The sequence below is a fragment of the Gastrolobium bilobum genome, unplaced genomic scaffold (genome assembly GCF_033153095.1).
Source record: "Gastrolobium bilobum isolate Gb01-03AN ecotype WA unplaced genomic scaffold, APGP_CSIRO_Gbil_v1 utg87744, whole genome shotgun sequence".
NCBI classification, from domain to species: Eukaryota; Viridiplantae; Streptophyta; class Magnoliopsida; order Fabales; family Fabaceae; genus Gastrolobium; species Gastrolobium bilobum.
The window spans coordinates 44310-62810 of record NW_026899846.1 but is presented as its reverse complement, the minus strand read 5'-3'; the positions used below and the strand labels follow the sequence as shown (position 1 = coordinate 62810).

The window sequence follows — 18501 nt, the reverse complement described above, 5'->3', positions numbered from 1 at the left end:
CCCAATCAGCCTTCGATAACGTCCAGGATCAGATAACGGCTCCCCCTGTCTGGGCAATAACTTAACATTAGGATCCATTGGTGTATCAACTGGCTTACACGCCAACATACCAGTCTCTTCTAGGATATCCAAGGCATACTTCCTTTGACAGATAGAAATGCCCTGTCTAGATTGTGCTACCTCAATCCCCAAGAAGTAACGCAGCTTCCCAAGGTCCTTTGTTTGAAATGCACTGAATAAATGTTGTTTTAACTGATGGATTCCGTCTTGATCACTCCCGGTGAGAATGATGTCATCAACATAGACTAACAAATAGATGCACTTATCAGGAGATGTGATCCTATAGAACACAGAGTGGTCAACTTTACTGCGAATTAGGCCAAACTCCTGAACAGCAGAACTGAAGCGACTGAACCATGCTCGAGGAGACTGCTTGAGACCATATAAGGATTTTCGAAGACGACACACCTTCCCAGGCTCCCCCTGAGCAACAAAACCAGGTGGTTGCTCCATGTAAACTTCTTCTTGTAAATCACCATGAAGAAAGGCATTTTTGATGTCAAGTTGAAGGAGTGGCCAGTGACGAACAGCAGCAAGGGCAAGAAATAGGCGGACGGACGCCATCTTAGCGACCGGAGAGAATGTATCGCTATAATCAAGGCCGAATATTTGAGTAAAACCCTTTGCAACTAGGCGGGCCTTGAGTCGATCAACATGGCCATCAGGTCCAACTTTCACAGTAAACACCCAGCGACAACCAACTGTAGACTTCTGTGGAGGAGCAGAAACAAGGTCCCAAGTGCCATTGGAATGAAGTGCAGTCATCTCATCAAGCATCGCTTGGCGCCACCCTGGATGGGAAAGTGCTTCACCTGTGGTCTTAGGAATAGAAATAGAAGAAAGACTAGAAACAAAGGTGAAATGAGGTGAAGAAAGGCGGTCATAGCTCAAAAAAGTATAAAGAGGATAAGGGTTACGAGTAGTACGAGTACCTTTTCTTTGAGCAATGGGAAGAGCCTCTGGTGAAGGATCCGGAGAGGAAGAAGCAACAGCAGTGGGCGATGAGTCAGCAAGAGTCGAGTCGACAGGAGGCATAGTTTTGCGACGCTGATAGGTGAGAAGTGGACGGTCCTCAGGTATAGAAGCAATAGGTTGCTCATTTGGAATAGAAGCACCTGCAGCTGGCAAAGGCAAGTTAAGAAAAGGGACAGGAAGAACATGATCAACCTGTGACAACTGAGATGGAATAGAATTAAAGGGTTGTTGATCAAGAAAAGTGACATCAGCGGAAACTAAGTAACGCTTAAGATCGGGAGAATAACAACGATAACCCTTTTGAAGACGAGAATAACCAAGAAAGATACACTGAAAGGCTTTGGATGTTAACTTATCCTTACCAGGAGTGAGATCATGAACAAAACAAGTACAACCAAAGACATGTGGAGTTAGAGGATAAAGAGGAACATCTGGAAGCAATAGGTTATGAGGAATGTCATTGTTGAGCACAGATGAGGGCATGCGATTGATGAGAAAACAAGAGATGAGTACAGCATCTGCCCAGAAGTGAAGGGGAACCTGCATATGAAGAAGAAGGGTACGTGCAGTTTCAATGAGATGTCTGTTTTTACGTTCAGCCACCCCATTTTGTTGTGGAGTGTGAGGACAAGTAGTTTGATGTAAAGTACCTTGTGTGGCCAAGAAATTAGAAAAATCAATAGAAACATATTCCTTAGCATTATCACTACGTAGAATATGAATAGAAACACCAAATTGAGTATGAATCTCAGTATAAAACTTTTTATAAATGGAAAATAACTCAGAACGATTTTTCATTAAATAGACCCAAGTGCAACGGGAAAAATCATCAATAAAGGTAACGAAATACCGAAAACCTAAAACAGACAAGGTACGACTTGGACCCCAGATATCTGAATGAACAAGAGAAAAAGGGGCATCAGCTCGTTTATTGACTCGATTGGCAAAAGAGGAACGTGTATGCTTCCCTTGTTGACATGACACACAATCTAAAGACTGAAGACCGGATAAAAGAGGAACCATTTTCTGCAACTTCGAAAGACTTGGATGACCGAGGCGACTGTGGATAAGTTGTGGAGATTCTGTGAGAGAGAGTGCCACTGAAGGACGAGGCACATCCAGATAGTAAAGCCCCCGTGACTCACGACCCACTCCAATCATTTCCCCCGTACCCGGATCCTGCACAGAAACAGAATGGTTAGAGAAAGTAATGGTGCAAGTGAGGGAATGGATCAACTTACTAATAGAAATTAAGTTATAAGGGATGCCAGGAATGTAATAAACAGATGTCAAGGCCAAGGTAGAGGTCGGACGAGCTTGTCCAATCCCACGAACTGGGGCTTTGGTTCCATCCGCAAGGGTAAAAGAAGGTAAATGATCAGAATAAGTAAGAGATGTAAAAAGTTCCTTATTACCACAGAGATGATCGGTAGCACCTGAGTCAAATATCCAAGTGCCAAGTGATGTAGAATGAGAAACACAAGCAACGGGATTACCAGTATATGGTTGAGACTGAGGAGAAGCTTTCTTGAGAAGAGTTTGGAGTGCAGCATAGTCCGCAAGTGAGAGAGAAACTGAACCAAATGATGCATTGTCTGACTGAGCTATATTCGCAGCAAGAGAGGTAGAATCCTCCGAGAGATCAGTGGACGCTGCTGCCATTTAAAAACAGAATATAAAAGCCGTAAACGAAGGCAAACGATATCCAATCAAGGAGAACCACGCGTCTAAAGTGAGACCCACAAAGAACCAAGCACAGATCCAGAAAGAGGAGAAGAAGGCGAGAAGTTCTGTCCAAGAACGGCCGGAAAAATCCACCGGAACAGTGCACACGCGCCGGTTGAAGGTGGCGCGTGAGAACCACGCGCAGAGGAGAAGAACGGCGCGTGGAGGCGCGTTGATGACGCGACGGTGGTCGGACCACCACAGAACTGGTCGCCGGGATGAGACGGTCCTGATCGCAGGTAGTCTGGGCTGAAAACTCGCCGGAACAGTGCTCTGGTGGCCGGAACAGTGACGAGCGGCGGTTGTTGGCGGCCGGAAGTGGTTCCGGTGGCCTGAACAGTGACGAGCGGCGGTTGTTGGCGGCGGGAAGTGGTTCTGACAGTTGAAGAAACAAGCCGGAGAGACACACGGCTTAGAGAGAAACTCGCCGGAAGAATGCACGGTAAAGTAGAAGAGAACACCTAAGCAGTGGGCTTAGGGTTTTAGCGGAAGCGGATCCCCAGAGCGAAAAAGCTCTGATACCAAGTTAAATGTAAAAGAATACGTTGTGTATTGATCTGTGTCAGGGAGTTACAATATATAGAGATCCTAATGGGCTTAAGTGTAAGGCCCAAACCTAATCCAAACCTAATCCTAATACAGTCAGAATACAGTCAGACTATTTACGGATAAGACAGAATCCAATCATATCTAATCAAATCTAATCATATCATATCTAATATTCTAACAGATATTATCACTTATCAGTTCATTCCTGTTCTCTTCATGTTCTACAGTTTTCTTTGATTAAACCACACCTTTTATGTACAACTTGTCTGATTTTCCTGTTTTTCCGAGCAGGTCATGTCAGTGAAGGCAATATCATTAATCTTGTTGTGGTGTAAACAAATTAAAAGAGATGCTCCACTTAACTCCGCTTTCACTTTTATGTGGCAGTTCTTCTGGAGGACTACTAGATCTCCACTCTCTATCTCAGAGGTTCCTAACATATTAGATGAATTATCTGCCATAAAAATTCTGTTTCTATCATGATTGAACATTGAAATGTGTGATGATGTATTTTTTGTTGTTGCTATGTATGTTTAATGCAGACGGGAGCAGAAATTTGTCTTGCAGCATATGAAGCGTTAGTTTCTGTTCTCAGAGTTTTAGCTTCTACTTGCTTTCCTCAATCTTTTTATCTCACCGAGGAGAATGAGCAATTGTTTTCAGAGACAGAAGGCAGGCCTCAGTTAGATTATATGTGTGTATCTTTCATTCAAAATATCAATGATCTCCTAGGAGCCGGAGTTTTGGCAAGAACTCGAAGGGCTGTTTTGTTGGATATAAAGGTGCCAATCTCACTTTGTCCCGAAACACATATCTTTATTGCCATAGCATCTGATATTTGGGTCGTGTTAAGCTGACTCTGAGTGAACCTTGCATATTCATTTCCTCTTTTGTTTCACTGTTTATTTGTTCTGGTCAGTCATTACCCCTGTGTCTTGGCATATCATCCTTCAAATTAATGGTCATAAAGCTTTAGCATAATGGTTAAGTTTAACTAATTATAGGATGTTAACTGATTAATTGAAAGATTTTAACTGATTTCTTACTGATTCAGTGGGCGTGCCTAGAATCTTTGTTGTCAATTCCTTCATATGCTCTCAAGAATGGGTTTCATTTGGAAGAAAACCATGCTTTTCATTCAGATGGCACTCTGAGATGTATCTTTGGTGATCTCGTCGAGAGGTAAGTATCTGGATGATCTTTTTCATCTGCATGTGTTCGTGTGTGAGCACTCGATTTTTGTTCGATTTGTTTGGTTGCAGTTAGGGTTACTTATGGATTAGACTATCAAACTAGGTGAATATCCAATTATGTGTCAAAACTATGGGTGTTCTTTATATTTTTGGCTATATCTTCTTTACCTTCCCACTGTCTGGTCTTATAGATGGAGCTTAGCTTACTCAAAGCTGTGTTTTGCAGCCTTCAAAATGCTGGAGAAAGTTCTGTTTTAACCATGCTGAGATCAGTCAGAATGTTATTAGAGCTAGTTACCAAAACGACGTCAAGTGCAGTTGTTTCCCATTGTCATATAATAGATGCGCAGGTTTACTTCATAGCTGGCTGTTTATTTTGTGTTCTATATGTTCCATTTACCATGTAGCCTTTTATTGAATGAATTCACGGCCTGCATATTTCCATGAAGCAAACTTGGAGGACTGATATTCAGGTGGGCAGTCAGCATTGTGCCCACATATTAAGTGGTGCTAGGTAGGATGCTGATAACCCCAGTTAGAGAAATATAAAATCATTAATGTGTCTTTAATCTAACAGCTTAAGTGTCGGGTTGAATTAATTGTTTTACATGGTATCAGAGCCTTTGTGACCGAGGGGTCATTCTCACCGCCTCTTCTATTAATAAATAATTAAATATTTAGGAGTTTCTTAGCACAGATAAGTGGGTCGGAGCGTTGTCCACCTTTTCAAGTCCAGGGCCCTTGTGTGAGTGGGCGTATTAGATAAATATAAAACCATTAATGTGCCCTTCATCTAATAACTTAAGTTGTTAGTTTGAATTGTTTGCTTTACAAACCCCAGGACCCTGATAATTGATAAGCTTGCCTTAGTTACTGGTTTTGTTAATTTACGTTTGTAATATGTTGTATGGCACCTGAAATTTCTTACATCTCAAGATGCTATTCTGTGAGGAATGAAAATTTCCTACAATTGTCAAAACTAATTGGAGCATATATGCTACTGTTTTTATTGGAATAGCATAGTCATTGAACATTGTTATCATTGATTGGGAATTTGGGGTCTGCAATTATGGAGGCATTTGGTGCCTAGATATGTTAGATGCTTGAGCAAGATGCCCATGTTCGGTATATAAACATGAAATTACCACATGCATTGCATATTCCCTCTCTTCATCTGAGATGCCCAGTGTATGTGGGCACATGAATGTGATGCCCTGCTAAGTGAAACAAGAGTATCAGCTTGCTTGGGAATTTAAGGTGATTAACAAGTTCCTTACCAAACATGTGAATTATGCCCACATAGCTTGACTTTCTTTAGTCTGCATGACTTTCATTGGTTGAATGGATTTGATCTTAGTTGATATTGATAACTGCTAATTTTGATCCTATAATAATGGTTGGGTAAAGCATTTTTGTGATTTAAATGATTTCTGTATTTTCCATCACATAGCTTCTAACTTAGTTTAGTTTAGTTTTTTCTTAGCATGCATGAAATTGCGAAAGTGTAGTTCACAATGGTTTGTGAATGATGAAATTTTCTTCCTCTCTTCACCGTACCAGCAATGCTCATTGATCTAATGAATTGCAATATTTGATTAGATGATGTGGAATTTGGTTCATTCCTCTTGGATATTGCATATAAGCTGCAATAAGCGAAGGGTTGCTTCAATTGCTGCTCTTTTGTCATCTGTTTTGCATCCTTTGGTATTTAATGATGAGAGCATGCATCAAACAGACAATGCACCTGGTCCTCTGAAATGGGTTTGTGTTTTCTTCAACTATTTTTCTGTTCCCATGTGTTTTCTCTGCTAATTTCTTACAAATAGTCACTGTTTTCTTTTAATGTCTGGCTTTCAGTTTATTGAAAATCTTCTCGTGGAAGGCACAAAGAGTCCTCGTACAATTCGTCTTGCAGCATTGCACTTAACAGGGTTATGGCTCTTGAATCCTAGGATCATAAAGTTTTACCTGAAGGAGCTCAAACTGCTATCTCTCTACGGTTCAGGTACCAAACATGTTTATTTGCTGTATCAGTATGTGATTTACTTGGATGCCTGTTGTTTTACTATATAAATAGCATTGTGAATTTGAGATTATCTCTTTCAGTTGCATTTGATGAGGATTTTGAAGCTGAACTAGCTGACAACAATGATGCAAGACTGGAGTTATCTTTACTGGCCAGAAACCCTGATCCTGAGCTGACTGAAGTGAGCAACTCAACATTTAAGTGATTTCCCTAATTTAATTTTCCGGCTTTCTACCCAAATTTCTTAAAAAATTAATGCATTTGATCTTAACATGATATGCTGATTGCTATTAATTGCAAATTTGTTAATTTTTTTTTTAAATTCTAAAAGCTTTTGAATTTCTAATAATTGGTCAATTCTCTTATCAGGCATTTATTAATACAGAGTTGTATGCACGTGTATCAGTTGCTGTTCTGTTTTACAAGTTGGCAGACTTGGCTAGTATGGTGGGATCACCAAATGAAGATGCAGATTGCATTGCGGCTCTAGAATCTGGCAAATCGTTTTTGCTAGAGCTTCTTGACTCTGTGGTAGTAAATTACTGTCAATTGATGTTCAGGAATAGATTCTATGCTAAATTATGCTGTTATTTTTTGCTACTAGAGTATTTTAAAGACAGAAATATGCATTGTGTTATATATTTGGGCTGCTGTGCTTCTATTCTTCCTGGTATTTTATAACCCAGATTTGCTTTGCTAGTCCTGCTGCTATCTGGCTTCAAATTTTCCAAGAATGTTTTAGGCTTACTTGAAATTATGAATAGGTTTTAAGATAATGTCATCTGGTTTTGAATAATATTGATATATGAAAAGAAAACTGAAAAGTAGCTGCACTGTTGCATGCAAGAAATACTCTGCAGGAAAAAGGAACCCTCAAGAACGTAAAAAGTTGTACGTCTACAGCGGAAATTTAACTGTGTTAAGAGATATATAAAGCTATTAATGTAGCCTCACTCATCAGCTTAAGCTTTTGGGTTGAATTGGTTCTTTACATAGTATAGAGCCTCAATGTTACGGTTCGATCCTCACCGCCCCCATTTAATTGATAATTAATTAAGTCTTGTGGAGTTTCTTAGCACTGGTAGGCTGAGCCTGATACATCATCCATCCTTCAAGCCCAATGAGCTCTCGTGTGAGGGGGTGTGTTAGATATATATAAAACCATTAATGCAGCCTCACTCATCAGTTTAAACTTTTGGATTGAATTGGTTCTTTACACTGTTCTAAGCTAGTAGTTGTTTACAAATCACTGTGACATTATAATGTTGACTGATTGCTGATACAAATTCAGAGAGCATGCTGACTCTAGGAGTATAAATGTTATCATTCTTAATTGATGTGGCTGCCACTATGCTATGCAAATTTTGGAATGTAATTTCTTGTATAATTTTCTTTGGTAATGCCGTATTTGATTCTATCCATGGCCTTTTTGGTGCAGGTTGTTCATTTATGACAAAGTTCTGATTATTATTTTGGAATGCTTATGTTGAATATAATATTTGTGAATGTAGGTTAATGACAAAGATCTTGCGAAGGAGTTATACAAAAAGTATAGTTCTGTGAGTATCCTTTATTGACCCTACACTTTAAGTTTTTGGGCTGAATTGGTTCTTTACAATATATTTTCGACGTGGGACTCTAAATCCAATACCTTACAATTGGATTGTAAAAATCTTCTAAAAAATATTGTGGAATTTCTTAGCACATTAGGTTTGCCTGTGCATTGTATACCCTTTAAGCTCAATGAGCTCTTGTATAAGGGGGCATGTTAGAAATATAATATAAAATATAAAACCATTTATCTGGCTTCACCAAACAGCTTAAACTTCTACTAGAGTTATTTGGTTGATATATTAGAGGAGTTCTTGACTCCTATACCAAGGTGTCTAGGAATCCTAATGGTTAGGTCAAAACTTGGTCGGATTATATTGTGTGATGTTAGGGGGAATGCTTTTTTTGAAAAGAAAGAAACCAGTGAGGATATATACAGGTTACCGTTACAATGGCTGAGGCTTAAGCTACAACAAAATTTAACACAAGTGAGTATGTGTAACAAAACCTGAAGATAAAATTCTTAGATTTTAGAAAGAGAGCTGAGAGAGAGAGAGAGAAGGGAGAAAGAGAAAGAACACTTCTGTAATGATTTACTGAATCTCAGACATAGACCAAAGGAGAGAATTCTCCTTCCAAGGGTTTTCCCTTCAACAAAGGGTTTCCCTTTTTACAACTGAGCCACTGCCCTGTTTTCTGAAACTAACAAATATCAATCTCCCTCTTCTACCCCTCTGTTATTTTAAGCTAAGTCCCTACTCTTAACAACTTTAACCACCCAACCATTTCCATAACTACTTTAACAACTATTCTCTGGGCCCCATCACTAAGTTAGAAGTATACGTACACAATGAGGGGGTGTGTCGAGATGTAAAATAAAACCATTCTTGTGTCTTCACCTAACAACTTAAACTTTTGTGAGAGATGGTTGATGACAATCATTATTAGCATTTAATTAATTATTTTAAATTTGTTGCATTAAATATTTATGTCTCCTCCATTCATCTAGAAGGTTGCCTGGAATAGAATAATTAGCAATGCATATATTGAACTAAAAAAAATAACTTTGATTGATTAAAAATTAAAATCTGTAAATGAAATGTCTACCTGTGAATAATTTTCCTTGACATCAGTGCAGATTATCATTTATAACAGATTCTCTTCTAAAATCACTTTCTACCTTTGTAAAGTTTTTCATTGTACTTGTTAACTTGGATCTGAAGCCTTTATTGTCATGATAATATCTCTCAGTGATATCTATAGTGGCGGATACCTTGCCCTTTGTTTCTCTGTGTAAATGGAATTATATCCCAATTAGCCTCGTGTCTAAGAGAGTATCTCTAAAGATTTGCTGCTTTCAATGGTTTAGATGTGGCGTGAAACTGGAAATTTCTTATTGTTACCCCAATTTTTGCTCATATCAATCTTTGCTATAACTTATTTTGTTCATTTTGTTACATTGATTTTACAGATTCATAGACGCAAAATACGGGCTTGGCAAATAATATGTGTCTTGTCACCATTTGTTAAGGAAGATATAGTTGCGAAAGTTGTAGATTACTTGTACATATCACTTAATGTAAGTAAATTTTGCATTATACCAATCTTTTAATGTTAATTTTCCTATCGAAGTATTTGATATATTGTGCATTTGATGCTACTGGAAGTATATATTTTGAACTCCTATAACATATGCATGATCTTCTCTTTTAAATTTCATGTAAATATTTTATTGGATCTTTTTACTTATGTTTTCATGTCTTCGCTTTGAATTTTATGACAATTACCATGTTTTGCTTCTCTCCTCTTTCTATGTGTTTGTTGATGATGCATGCTAGTCTTCTTGTTTGATTATATTTGCATTGCATTCTATTAAATAGAAATCACTTCTGACCATAAAAAGGAAAATGGCTTAAAGATATAAATTATTTTGTGTCCAGTTGCCGATTTCTATAAACCTAATTATCATTTCGACTCTTGCACTGCCATTTTTTTCTGTTTTCAACATGTATTCATTCTTCTATGATACTAAATGGCAATAATACATCTTTTGTATTCTTGCAGAGAAATAATTTACCTGCTGTTCGTCAATACTTAGAGACATTTGCAATCAACATTTACTTAAAGTTTCCATCACTTGTAAGACTTTCTTCTTCCCCCTTTTTCCTTCTGGCATTTCCTCTCTATATTTATGCCCCTATTCATTTGGAAGTTGGAACTAGTTTTTTTCTTTTTTTGGTTATACAATAGAAATAAAGAAGTACAAGAGCAGAGGATAAGATACCCTTGAAAAGGAAACGAAAAAACTCTTAAAACCAAAACAGAGAAGAAAGCACATCATCTAAGCATAGAACACTAGTCTCTCTGCATGTCTAGCTGAGAATCCCTTCTAAAAGCCATGGTTAAGCACCATATAGCCGCTTAAGACCACTTCTTCCCGTAACAGAGGCAATAGCAAAAAATTATCCTTTTAAGCTCCATATAATAGCAATACCAGATTTTCTGCTTTTGCTTTCTAGGAGAAGTGCCACTTTCTTGATGCATAAAACCACTTTATACTTTGGCCAAAAACCTCAAAAACTTGGAAGTGCTTGTTAAAACTAAAAAGCAGTTTTTTGTTTGTTTTACAGCATGGCCAAGAAAGCTGTATGTTGGTGTTGTTTACTTGAGATTTGGTTTCCTGGGCCTAAATAAATTATTTAAATGAAGTAAGGTTCATCCCTTGGCTTCTTGTACATTTTTTTCGGGGATGAGAAAAAATAATTTCTCTTTCAGTTTCCTTGTGTTTTCAGATTAATTTCACATAAAGTTGTAAGAAAATTATTGGCAGGTTAAACTTCTTGTAAATCTGTTACATACCCAATTCAGTGTCCACCTATTATGCAAAGTTTGTAATCTGTTTCCTGTCTCAGTTGTAATTCTCTTCTGTTCAACTTTTTGTAATGTCAAATTAACAGGTTAAAGAACAATTGGTCCCTATATTGCGCGATTATGACATGAGACCACAGGTAAATATTGTTTTCTATGACATGAGACCTCTGGTTTACTGTGTTGTATTGTTATCATGGACTGGCAGTTACAAGTTCTTCATTGGTTTGACGTAAAAAACACTTATTTCTTATCTTAATTTTTTTAGGTTAATATGTTTTGATACTTCGCAATTTTTTAATACCACATTCTTTAACATAAATTAGGGTTTTACAAATTACATACGTAATATTCTAAGCTGTTAGAACAATCATTCTGCTATATGCTTAAATATATCTCCTAATTTGTTAGGCTTAAAATGCAGGCACTATCTTCCTATGTATTCATAGCAGCTAATGTCATTCTCAATTCATCTAAAGATCTTCAGTCTAGGCATTTGGATGAATTGTTTCCTCCTCTAGTTCCATTGTTAACTTCACATCATCACAGCTTACGTGGTTTTACCCAGGTTAGCATTTATGGTGTTGATTGTTCTCTCTCTCTCTCTCTCTCTCTCTCTCTCTTTCATACTCAAATAAATATGCTTGAGTGTTTTGCAGTTACTAGCATATCAAATTCTGCATAAACTGTTTCCGCTGCTGAATTCTGGATCTTTTGAAATACTACCATTAGAGAAGAGGTGCTTTGTGGATTTGAAATTGTACCTTGAAAGGAATTCAGATTGTGCACGGTATGATTCTAATTTTTATTTCTCTTATTCTATACCTATATTCTATCATAATATTTTTCAATCTATAGTTGATGTACATAAACTTCCAATTTTATGACATTTGTAAAACTCTAAGTGTGTTTGTCATTGTTTGGTATGCTCTTCAATTATATTATGTTGCTGTAAGCTTAATTTTCCAATCTAGAGAAAATTAAGAAAAAAATATGAATAGGAATGACCAACTCATTGTTGTTAACCTTATAAGTAGATATATAACTTAATAGCTATTCTCTAACACTCCCCTTCAAGTTAGAGCATAGATGGTAATCATGCCTTACCTTTTACAAATATAATCTTTTCTATTCTTGTTGAGTGCTTTTGTGAAGAAGTCAACAAGTTGTCCTCAAAGCCTATGTTGAACCTTTTCACTCATAAAGCGACGATGTCTTAGTATGACCATTAATGAAAATGTCCCGGCAAACAATTATACGTATCAAGAACTAAAACTTCTCCTCCAAGTTCATCAAGAACAACATTTGGAAACTTCAAACCACTAGAAAACTAAGGAGGCCCAAAAATTTAATATTGAGGCTAGTGTGCATCATAACCACACTGTCGGTACGATTCATAATGGGAGGTTGGTAAAAATCACATCCAATTCATTACTAATTCATCATTGCATGACTCATTGGTAAGAAAGAAGTCACCAGAATGATCGTTAGTGGAAATAGGACATACATAGGGTCAAGTAGACACTTGAAAGTAAGAACTTGTATTGTATTCAATTGTGTATTAATCTAATACAAAGAGTTACAATATATAGAGACCCTAATGAGCTTAAGTGAGAAGCCCAGAATATTAACAGATAGGAAGTAATCTATTCAAATCTAATCATATCTAATCATATCTAATATTTTCTATTCTAATATTTCTAACACTCTCCCTCAAGCTGGTGCGTATATAACATAAGCTCCCAGCTTGTTACATATATGATCTATTCGGGGACCTCTAAGAGCCTTGGTGAAAACATCCGCAAGTTGATAACTGGAATTAACAAATGCTGAAAATTGAGTAGAAGCACCAACTAATTAGAAAATTAGAAAACATCTAATCATAAGAGCCTTGGTGTAATGTCCCACGTTTCTCCAAAAAATTAGAAAATTCAAGAGACACATATTCTTTTGCATTATCACCGCGCAAGATTTGAATAGAAGCACCAAATTGAGTATTTATTTCAGCACAAATTTTTTGATAAATTGAAAATAATTCAGAACAACTTTTCATTAAATAAACCCAAGTACAACGAGAGAAATCATCAATAAAGGTGACAAAATACTGAAAATCCAAAACAGACATTGTTCGACTCGGACCCCAAATGTCAGAATGAACAATAGAAAAGGGAGCATCAGCTCTTTTATTGACTCTATTAGCAAAGGAGGAGCGAGTGTGCTTTCCTTGCTGACAAGACTGACAATTTAAAGACTTAACACTGGATAAAAAAGGAACCATATGCTGAAGCTTGGAGAGGCTTGGATGACCCAGAGGACTGTGAATTAGCTCAGGAGACTCTGTGAGAGAACATGCTACTAGAGAAGGTGGTGCAATCAAATAGTGGAGACCTCGTGACTCAATGCCCGCTTCAATCGTCTTCCCCGTACCCGGATCCTGCATAGAAAAGGATTGCTTAGAGAAGGTAACAGTACATGAAAGAGAATGAATCAACTGGCGAACAGAGATTAAATTAAAAGGAATGTCAGGTATATAATAAACAGAGTTCAAAGCTAAAAAGGGAGTTGGGTTGCCTTCCCCAATTCCACGAGCAGGAGCTTTAGTGCCATCAACAAGAGTAACAGAGGGTAAGTTATTAGAATAAGAAAGTGAAGTGAAAAGATCCGTATTATCACAAAGGTGATGAGTGGCACCTGAGTCTATTATCCAGGGCCCAAGAGATGATTGAGAAAGACAAGCAACATGATTACCAGTGTCTTGAGTAGGATGCTGAGAGGAAACCTTCTTGAGAAGTGCCTCATAGTCGGAACTTGAAAGATTTACTGATCCGGTAGAAGGTGGTGTAACATCAGTCTGAGCAAAGTTGGCAGTCGGTGGTTTCAAGTGAGGGTACTTCCTGTTGCAGCGTTCTTCAAAATGTCCAAGATTCTGGCAATAATTGCAACGAGGCCTCTGTCTGCGGCCACCCTGTCCATGGCCACGTCCGCGACCGCGTCCACTGTTCCAATTGGAATCATTGGAACGAGAAAAGAATGCAGAGGAATCAGTAGCTGGCACATGTGTGGGAGCTGTTGATTTATCCTTAAGATTCAAAAGACGCTGGAAAGTGTGTGACAGGCTAGGAGTTTCAGCACTAGTTAGAATATTCTCACGAACACTTTCTAACTCCTCGGGAAGACCAGAGAGGGTTACGACCATAAAGAAGCGCTCTACCTGCTTCTTGTATGCAGAGGCATCTGCAGCATGAGGTAGCATAGCTAAGAATTCTTGCATCAAAGAACGAATCTTACCAGTATAAGTTTCCATTTGAGACTCTGGTGATTTGCGCAATTCCATGATCCCAGAAACAATGGAATAAAGCTGCTGAATGTCATTGGTGTAAAGGTTTTTAGCTTCCTCCCATACGTCATAGAAGGTCTCAAAGGAAATGAAAATGTCTATAATCGTCGGATCAATGGACTGCCAGAGGATACTTAGCAGTTGAGCATCAGTCTTTTCCCATTCAGGTGTCTGACCGGCAGACTTGGTTGTGAGATGTTTACCGTATCCCTGACCAGTAAACCATATTTTAATTGAGGTAGACTAGGTCTTGTAAGTAGCAGATCCGGTCAGTTTCATTGCTGTAATGGAGGGGGTAGTACTGGAGATGACGCTAGTGATGTTTTTGGATGCACTACCTAAGTTCTCCATCACAAAAAATATAAAAAAAAACAAAGAATGACAAGATAAAAGCAAAGAACTGCAAACTCACAAGAAATCACGCGAAAGTAAGCAAACAAAATGTCCAAACAGCAGATGACCCACAACAGAGGACCAAACAGAATGTCCAAACAGTGCTGGAAAGACATCCACAGCCAAACAAAATGTTTTTGGCTGATATCTTCTCAACGGACGAGACCCACGACGAACGGAGAACAGATCTGGAAAGATGAGGGAAGGGCGAGCCGTTTTGTGCTGGATTCACCGGAAAAGGACACCGGAACAGTGCTCATGCACTGGTGAGAGGCGACGCTTGAGCACCACGCGCAGTAATGGTCACCCGCGCGTGAGCTGGCCGCCGGTGATGGGCCTTCCACAGAGACAGTCGCCAAAGGGAGGGGAGCCTGTTCGCAGGTGTTCCGGTTGAGATCGTCGCCGGAAAAGTTTTCCGGTGACCTTGAACAGTAGAAAACGGCGGTTTCGGCCGCAAATGGAGGCTGATTTCTGACTAATTAAGGTTAAGGAGGCTGGTTTTTGATTTTTCAAGGTTAAGGATAAATATTTGGTGATTAATTAAGGGTTAGGGCTAAAAAAGGGTTGCCGGTATGATGCACGGCGAGAGAAGGGTTTTACGCGGAAGCTAGGTTTCCCAGAACACAAGCTCTGGTACCATGTAAAGAACCTTGGTTGGTATCAGAGCCTCGTGTCCCGGGTTCAAACTTCTCCGCCCCCCCACTTTCTTTTGTGGAATTTCTTAGCACAGGTAGGCTGGGCCTGTTGAATCATCCACTCTTCAAGTCCAATGGGCTCTTGTGTGAGGGGGCGTGTTGAGATATATAGTCCCACATTGGTTGTATGAGCAACTAATGTGGAGTTTATAAGGCCTTGGGCACTCCGACCCTTTGAGCTAGCTTTTGGGGTGGTGTATCCCAAGGTTCTTTACATAGACAATGCCAAAGCATTAGAGACAAAATCGATGGCCAAAGCATGTCTAGGACAAAGGTTGGGGTCATAGTGCATATAGAACAAAGAATGCTAGGGCTAGACTGTATTTGGGACGAAGATCGGGGGGGCCATACATACACCTTGGAAATTGAAAGTTGGCATTGGAAAAGAGCCAATTGCACAAATAACACTACTGGATAGTAGGGGTGGTAAAACGTGTCGTGACGCACGGGTCGACACTGCATGAGATTGCATTTGGAGTGAAGATTGGGGCCATCCACCTAGGAAATTGAATAGTTGGCATTGAAAAGAGCCAGCTGCGCAGATAACACTACCAAATAGTAGGGGTCGCAAAATATGTTGTAACCCATGGGTCAACCCGCGACACGACATGTCAAAACGCGTATCATGTCGACTTTTGGGCTCAAACAGGTCGTGTTTGGGTTTTGTAAAATGACACGCATTATTGGTGTCATGTCACGGGCTGACCCGTGAGACTTGGGTGTCAACCTGGGAATTTTTTTGTCCAAAACAAAAAAATTAGTTGGAATTATGGTGATTTTGACACGTCCCACTGTAAGTCATGGGTCAACCCGCGTATTTCATTCATGTTTTCTTGCTATAGTCAAGTTCTTTTTTAGAAAAAATCATTTTTTCAATTTTTGCGTGTCAACCAGTGTGACCCGTGACTCACAGTTGTGTCCAAGTTTGAATTTTTGACTTAAACGAATACATATCGTGTTGGGGTTGGACGATTTCACACGCGGGTTTGACCTTGACTCGACATTAACCCTATCCATCCGCCGTTCGGACCGCTTTCTCACGACGATCCTATCTGTCCAAGACCTAGCCTCCATCTCCCTGCGACACACTCACACATCAAACAAAGTCGCGTCATCTTGTCTCTTCCAACGGTGCGTGACAGGCCTGTGACTTGGATAGACTTGGTCGCCCTCCGCTTCCGATTATGGATTTGAACTTTTCGTCTTGATTGGAGCCTGTTCCCATGTATTGTTCATGTACTCCTTATCCCGTGTGTTTGTTTGTCTTTTAGTGTGACTATGGCTAACTCCCAATCTAGTGGTGTGCCCTATGATGCTTGTAACGACCGACTTGGAAATTGAAGTCACCACCAATTTTAATTTAAATTTGAAAAACCTTTTTGTCTTTGTGAATTGGTCTTTGAAACTGAGCAAGGCTCGAGAATCCATTATGCACGAGGAAGGGTGGATAATTACCCCCCCCCCCCCAAAAAAAAAGTATGATGGTTACCTTAGATTGATTTGCATGAATTTTATTTTACCCATTTGATAAAATAAATAAAAATTTTAGGAAAACTAAATTCTAATATTTACAATGAATTAATTTTTAACAATTTATAAGGAAAAAAGGAACAATTAATAAAAAAATTACAAACCAAAAATAAGATTAAATTTTTATATATACACACACACAAAGAATAATAACAAAGTTAACATTTTTTAAACAAATTAAAAATCTATAATAACGTGACAAAAAAAAACTAAATCAATTAAACATCCTAAAATTTAACAGTATCCCCGAATTGAAAAATAATTATTTTTTTAGTTGTTGTATTTTGTTATTTTCAACGTTTTTTAATAATTTTTTTAACATATATATATATATACCCTAAAATGACAAATTCTAAGAACAACAACGTATATGCAGAAATGAGATAAAAAAATAATAAAACTTATCCTTCCTTTTTTAAGTTCAGCACTTACTCTTTTCATTTTTTATTATGTCAATTTAATTTTTTTTATCAAAACCCAAATTAGTGTGTACCCCATCATTATGCCTTTGGACCATGAATGCAGGAAAAAGGAAAAAAATATGAATAATCAGTCATCAGAATTCTATAAAGGAATCAAGACAAATGAAATGAAACAAAGTCATCAATTTACACTTTTAAGAAGAACCTGCAAACATATACTATTGGATTCTTAAAAAGTAACCCCAAAATTGAATAAAAAATATATAACAAGCAACCATGCGGTGTAGTTAACGAGGCGTGAAGATGAAGTCTACCTACTGTTACCATTTGAGTGGGAAGGAAACAATCTAACTACATTTACAAAGGACAACACCATCATTCCACTTGTTATTAAATTTCAAAAAATATATTATAACTGTAGCATAAAGAAAAGTTTGAAAAAAAGAACGGCTAATGTACGGTTTATTTAAAAATAACTATAGCAACACAAAATATTCCATTACATGTAACATCCCGGGCGCTGACGAGGGCGGGGAGTGATCGCCGGTGCGAAAGGGCATGGACAAGGAGCGGCTCCTGGCAGGCTTCCAGCGACGGGGGTACATGAATGAATCGAATCAACACCCGAAATAGAGGAATTCCAGAGACTGTGCTGGTATGGGACAGTACAGTTGGGAATAACTTATAAGAATTAATTGGTACTACCTATACTAACAAGATGCATCTACTTTTCGGTAGCCCGGAACGGAAGAACTCCATAGTTAAGCGTGCTTGACTTGGGGCAATTCTAGGATGGGTGACCTCCTGGGAAGTTTTCCCGGAAAGTGTGCGAGTGAGGACAAAACACGCTGAAAAGTCTCGTGTTAGTGTGTGGGGACAGTCGTTGATCCTTGCAAGTTGCCAGGCATTACAGTACACTTTATGACCATAGCATACAGAAGGTGAGAAGTGGGATTAGCAGGGTTAGGTTACATAAGGATTGTGTCAACAATTAGAGAACAACTTCAGGTGAGTCCTTAGTTTTCTCTACAGAATTCTGTAACAATAATAGCAAGCTTCTCCTCCTCTTGTCCCTCTTTCTCGCCTCTCTGTGTTTGTTTCTCGCGGTGTTTTAGTTCAATTTATGTTGGTCCTCAAGGACTCAAGGTGCTATGATGGAGAAAGGATTCTGTATCTC

At 38.5% G+C, this 18501-nt stretch overlaps 1 protein-coding gene across 1 annotated transcript in view; it reads left to right on the top strand.

Moving 5' to 3' along the window:
- The window catches only part of LOC133293931 (uncharacterized), a 50647-nt gene that overhangs the window by 11530 nt on the left and 20616 nt on the right, over window positions 1-18501 (top strand). Inside the window, exons 14-27 of the mRNA XM_061492555.1 lie at window positions 3601-3738; window positions 3852-4091; window positions 4364-4491; window positions 4729-4852; window positions 6102-6263; window positions 6360-6507; window positions 6609-6709; window positions 6898-7059; window positions 8040-8087; window positions 9551-9658; window positions 10144-10218; window positions 11037-11087; window positions 11372-11515; window positions 11607-11737. Of these exons, the coding sequence (XP_061348539.1) occupies window positions 3601-3738; window positions 3852-4091; window positions 4364-4491; window positions 4729-4852; window positions 6102-6263; window positions 6360-6507; window positions 6609-6709; window positions 6898-7059; window positions 8040-8087; window positions 9551-9658; window positions 10144-10218; window positions 11037-11087; window positions 11372-11515; window positions 11607-11737 (1760 nt within the window). The remainder of the gene's footprint in view (window positions 1-3600; window positions 3739-3851; window positions 4092-4363; window positions 4492-4728; window positions 4853-6101; window positions 6264-6359; window positions 6508-6608; window positions 6710-6897; window positions 7060-8039; window positions 8088-9550; window positions 9659-10143; window positions 10219-11036; window positions 11088-11371; window positions 11516-11606; window positions 11738-18501) is intronic.